At 28.2% G+C, this 6,585-nt stretch overlaps 1 protein-coding gene across 1 annotated transcript in view; it reads right to left on the bottom strand.

Annotated features, from left to right (window-relative positions):
- Positions 1-6,585, bottom strand: part of STUB1 (STIP1 homology and U-box containing protein 1) — a gene marked incomplete at its 3' end in the record, with an annotated part of 9,957 nt that continues 3,372 nt past the window's right edge. The window contains 2 exon segments of the mRNA XM_014426927.3: positions 1-3,286; positions 6,083-6,199. Of these exon segments, the coding sequence (XP_014282413.1) occupies positions 3,161-3,286; positions 6,083-6,199 (243 nt within the window).

Raw genomic sequence — 6,585 nt, 5'->3', positions numbered from 1 at the left:
TGTACTATATAATTTTAAATAAGACATGATACATTCAAAAGATGAACTCTCTTATCTATGTCAGCAATCTGATTGTTGAAACATTTTCAACTTAAATTTTACCAATGCATTTGTCAAAGAAATCTGACTGATACAAGGTAATTTCACATTACTCATTTTTATCACATAGTTTAAAGAATATAAAGGTAACAAAAAAAAAAAAGTTTAAGTTTCCTGTATGTAGAATATATTTATGAACTTCTACAAAGAAATTATGTATTTTTATGAAAAAGTAAGGATATTATAAGATTTTAATGATAAAAGAGGTTTTTTTTCACAAGTTAAATAAAAAGGCCATAAAAGAACAAAATCAAATAAACTTTATGATAACACAGAATAACAACGACCTAAACATTAAAAATGTGTCTTGAAACATCAAAGAAAGTAAGTGATCACATAAGTGGGATAGGAGGAATTAAATTGACAAAATGAAGTAATTGATTTCATTAATGCTTTCAAATATTGTTCAGCCCCTTAATATTCAACTTCCACAAATCTCCCTTCATTTCTCAGTAACATTTAATTTGATGATTAAATATTTTTATGCATCAATGATATTTTTGAAATTAAATAAGGTTCATTTGTAATTATGTTATAACAAAAAAAGAATCATCTAATATTTCATAGAAATTAAATTATATAATTTCAGTAAGATTTACTTGAAAATCATTAAACATACCTTTTTTATATATTGTTGACAATAAACATCCTGAACAGAAATCCTAACTGTGAATAATAAAATTGAGCTAATAAAAGGAATAAAAAATAGAAACGAGGAATTAAAAATTAAAAATGTGGAGTTAAAAAAAATTGTAGACTCTAATTACCACAAACTATTAATATTTTATAAAAATACTGAAGTAGCGTTGAACTGGAGACGAGAATATACCTGAATTAGGGGGTCATTTGTTAAGGAAATAAATAACATAACATGCTACGATGTTTGCTATTTTTGAATAAAAATTTAAATGATTGTTTTCATAATGTACAACATAATACATTCTGTAGAAAATTTACTCAAATATAATGAAAAAATGCACTTTTTATTTTTTTAAACAACATATTTGTGCATTGATCAGTGGGATTTTTGTTTTTGTTAAAATATATTATCTTAGTATTACCTTTCATAAATTATGCAGACCTTATCAATAAAAGCACATCTCTTAATCATTTCACCATGAATTCTATTTTATTCATAATCAATTAAATAAATTCTATAATTCAGTAGTTATTATTATTTTTTTATAAAAATAATAATGTTATTTAACAGACAACTATTATTAAATGTTATAAGTTTAACATTTTTGATACAAGCAGATAATGTCTAAAAGTAAGCACTCCAATGACTCCAAAAATTTAAATTTACCCACTTTCAATCAAAGAATCAAATAAAAAACCTTAAGAGTTAAGAACAAAGTCTAAAGAAGTACAGAACCTTAATAATCAGAATTATTAACATTGATTTACAGGTAAGTTAATAAAAAAAAAAATTTTTTTAATGATGTCCCATAATGACAACACATAAATAAGTTAGAGCTTCAAATAGAAGTTGTTCTATTGATAAAGCACCAGACAGTAAAACTATTTCTTAATTAATCATTATAATACCTCAAAGGTTCAATAATGAGTTTAATACAGTGGAACAACTCTTTTGCAGAATCAAAAAGATAAATATAACTACAAAGTAAATTTACCCTAAATGTAGGAGAAGGAAATTTTCAATTTAACTTGTTTCCTTAGTACCATATATAAATTTGTTCTTGGTAAATGGTTAATTAAACATTGTTTCTTATAATAAAATATAAATTAAATTGTAATTTCATACAAATAAATTAATTAAATAAATATATTCAGTTTGATAAAGCCATTTTTTTTTTAAATTGTAGTTTCAAAGACAAACTTATTTGTTTAATTATAAGTAAATAACAAAAATTTCAACAAATAAAACTCAATCAATAGATAAGAGAGTTATGTTTATCAAAATGTCAATATTAAAATTTTTTTATGATTACCACTTTCACCTAAAATAGCGAAACTACAGGGTTATATATGAAATTATTTGTATAAAATAAAATTAGTTAAAATTTGAGTTCTATCAACTGTAATATGAGTAATTCAAAATTTGGGCAAACCTTATTTTAAAACAGTTATACTTGGGTAGAAGACCAGTTCTACAAATCAAGTAACCCATATTTTACACTTTATATACATTATCAAGATTTAAACATATGTTTTCACAATAATAATGTTAATGCATGAGATAGGTATGGCTAATAGATCTTTATTATATATAAATAAACAAAATCTTATATAAAGTTCAATGAGGAAGGTAAAATAAATATTAAAATAGGCGAGAATCAGTCACAAGTTCCTTGGAATAATTAATTGATAATTATTATTGAAATTCATATGAAACACATATTAGAGGGCACATAAATTAATTGAAGCTACAACTCATAGCTGTGGGCTACAACACAAGTACCAATACATTTTTTAATGAATAAGTCACCCAATTCAATATATGCAAAAACATATCCACTTTAATTATATGGTAACCTACATAATTATATTAATTATAACACCATATGTAAGAATAACGACTATTGTAATTTTGAATCACCCATACTTCCGCCTCAGTGTAGAGATATTGTATATACATAACATAGAAGTAAACAGACAAAGATCAACTAAAGATTATCTAGGGCTTCCTGTATTTTATCATAAATAATTACACTAACTTCAGTTGATTAATGAAAAAATTAAAATTTTAGATTTAAAAAAAAAACATTTATTTATTGGATTTATCCTAATTTACAAGAAAAAAAATGTATTCATGATTATGTGATGTTCCAATAACTGTTGATAATAAACAATAAGAAATAATAATAAATTTCCCATAACAACATAAGAAATAAACAAATAGCATATAACTTTTAATTTTAAAAGTTTACTTTTTAAATCTACACATTAACTTGTTATCTTATCTTTTCACATTAAAAATTAAAACTCTTTGTAATCACAATTCTGTGAAAAACTGAAGACTCAAGTCTTCCACTCTCGGACACACACATGCAGAAGATATCATACATATATACACAACTTAGCAAACTCATCCATTATTTTAGTAGTCCAGTGCCCACTCATTTTCTTGGAGGAAATTATCGACAACATCCTTCATAGCAAAATTTGGTATCAGCTGATCTTGAGTTAACTTCACTCGAGTAACAGGATCAAAGTGACCTACCCTCTGGTTAATTAAAAAAAAAAAAATTAATACAAAAAAATACAGTGAAACCTAACACAGTATTGCATATTATAAGGTTTCTATGTTTGAGAAGATTAAATAAAATAAAAAATTAAAGTTAGAATAGACCAGATTATATTTAAATAAAAAACCGGAAACTGGCCAAGCAATGTGGGGAGAAAGAAAAAGAGAGGAGCAGACTTCTTCCTCCTCAGACACCTAAACCTTGTAGTAAGATTTTTGTGATACATATAATAAGAGAGTATCGACGTGATAGGATTCTTAAATTGTCGTGTTAGGGTATTTCTAATTAGGAGGGTCATTCAAAAATAAACAAAAGTGTTGAGCTGATGGTCTAGCAAGAGTGAGGTGATTTGGGTCTTAGGTAGAACATTAGACAGAACAACTGATCCCAGTCCATAGCGAGTAGAGAAGCAATAACAAAAATGAATGAGAAGGAAATGCCTAAATCAGTTGTACAATGCATAATAATTATGTTTCTGTCAGATAGGAAAATAATAAATTTAAAGCCTAAAAAAAAAATTAGAGTGCATATTCTTAGCTCGTATATCTGATTGAATTCAGTACATAAGAAAGTACATGAAATTTTCTCAAAAGTAAATAAACTTTAAACAATAGAAATTTGTTTTCTCAAATTTTTATCTGAAAAGGTAAAGAAATAATGTAATGCCATTAATGTAATGTCCATGTGCATGTAATGTCCATTAGAAGTCTGAAAGAAGCCGAAAACTGAACCATGGGTGGCCTATTTCTATTCCCGATTTGAGGAAAAGGAGGTCCCCCTGGGAAAATATTGCTAAATTAGTTAGTATAAAAGTTCATTTTGAGTCACTTTTATAATGCATTTACATGTAAAAATCTTTTAGACAACACCCAAAAATAACAAAAGATAATCAATAAAATAGTTATATCATTAAATCATCAAAAAATATGATACCACCATAAGTTTCTTGCAGACCAATGGTAGGGAACACTGACCTATTTTAACATGATGGAGGATATAGATAAATGCAAGACTGTTTTTAGCAGAGAACTACAAAAAAAACTTAAGGAATTCATGAATGTATGAGAAGAAAGTGAGTAAAGTATGCCTGGGTTAATATCCAATATGTTATTTTACAGAATTATTATTATATCATCAATTATTACTTGAGAGGTTTTTTTTCTTTTTTCGTACCCTCTTATGGAAAAATATTGATTAATAAGTATAAATATAAAAATATATACAATAAGTGCTAAACCCTTCTTTTACCCTGAGGTATTTGATTATGATGTGGAAGGCATTGAAGACATGCATTCAGGAAGTAGCAAATACAATATATGGGAAAAGAAGAGTTTCTGGTAAGAGATAGCCGACTGACTAGTGGACCAGTGACCTCCAACAGCTGGTTGCTCAGTAGAAGCTGAACTGGAAAGCATACCTTCAAGACAATAGCAAAGAAAAGAAAAGTAAAGAGTACATTGAATGATCAGGAATGAAGGTAAGGGTACCTTACATACACCTTACAGACCAAAAGAAGCTCATGGGAGGGTTTCATTAAAAAGTTGAGTGAGGATCTATACAAATATTTGAGTGAAAAGTTACGACATTGAGAGGAGAGCAAAGCAAGCCTACCAGAAATGTAAAAGGTAGCAATGAAATCATGCTTACCGACAAGAAAAAGATCGTTATCAGATGGTAATATTTTTACCAATTTACCAAAAATCCAAGAACACACAATTACCAAGAACTGGAAGTTAGGAATGAGGAGGAAATAGAAGACGCAATCATGAGTCTAAAAAAAAAAAAGGAAAGACATGATGATATTGCACCAAAATATTTGAAATATGGTGGTCAAGAACTGTCTCGACCACAATTGGAAAATGGAATATAAGAACCATCCTCCTACAGAGTCTTTTATATGTGGATGACATAGTCCTAATAGCTGACTCAAAGACAAAATTACAAGAAGTTTTGGTGGAATGGAGACGTTGCTCAGGAAAGCGATAAAAATTAACACCTCCAAGAATAATGTGTTGGTCATGGTGTGAGAAGAACAGGATGACATACAAGTGACCTGCGACAACAAGGTATTTGAGTTAGTAGAGAGCGACAACAAGGAATACACCTACTTAGGGACCATAACAATGCTTAGATCTCAAACAGAATATCCAAAGCAAATCAAATCTATTACCAGATTACTAATAGTATCATCAGTCACCATGAAGTAGATAAGAAGACGAAGATGCATATGTATAAGTCCACACACTTATGGTGGAGAAAGCTGGACCATGTTGGACAGGCAGGCCAGTGACATAGCAGATGATATATAAATTAAATGTACTGGATCAATAAATTTACTATGAGCATGTTCTTAGTAAAACAGAGCTTTGAATGGTTCAAAAAACTCAGAAGGGACAATTCTTAAGTGAAAAACAAACATGAACACAAGATTTAAATTATGGTGAATTGCAAGAATGGGAAATCATTTTAACTGAGATATATATAACAAATGCAGGAATGAGATGCCCAAGCACATATATTGCTTCTCCGCTAAGATAGACCTTACATAAATAACCACAAGCTTTGCAGACCAACTAACTGACAAAGCTTATACAGTTTATAAGTGTTATTGATATGCAATGCACTTTTAAGGAGCACAATAGCTATTGGTGGCATAAGAAGGATCTCTTTGTCCCAAAATCAAACACTTCAAAAGAAATAAGTAGTTATCAAATAACTACTATTATTTTTAAAAAAAACTTATTTACAGTTTAAAATTACAGTAGAAAATTTACCTGTAAGTGTTCCTCTATATCTTTCCGTTCATAAGTTATTCCACTGGGTGTTATGACTGGTTCACGAAGGATTTCAAAGCTAATTTTTCCACATAAAAAGTCAGGAACATCTCTTTTCTAAAATCAGTAATAATTTTTACAAACACTAACATTACATGACAATGTAAAGTTATAACCAATTAATGGAAGATTATTGATTGACCGTGTGTATAGATGAATGGAATATGGTCTGGGTGCGGTAAAAAAAAACTCAAATAGTAGAATTATACTATTTTATTGAGACAACGTTTCGCCCCACGTTGCAGGGCTTCGTCAGGGCTAAAAAAGATACAAACACATAGTTACAAAAGGAAAAAAAAAAAGAGAAAAAAACATAAGTGTAAAATAACAGGGGTATAAAATGTAAAAAAGTAAGATATAATAAGAAAAATTAAAGGTTGTAAATAGTAAATGAAAAGGGTAATAGTAACAGATAGATAAGAGAAGAAATATTAAAGAAAATA

Source organism: Halyomorpha halys, unplaced genomic scaffold, assembly GCF_000696795.3.
Source record: "Halyomorpha halys isolate HHAL.00 unplaced genomic scaffold, Hhal_1.1 Scaffold602.1, whole genome shotgun sequence".
NCBI lineage: Eukaryota > Metazoa > Arthropoda > Insecta > Hemiptera > Pentatomidae > Halyomorpha > Halyomorpha halys.
The sequence above is the reverse complement of the archived record's forward strand: the minus strand, read 5'-3'. Positions and strand labels throughout refer to the sequence as shown.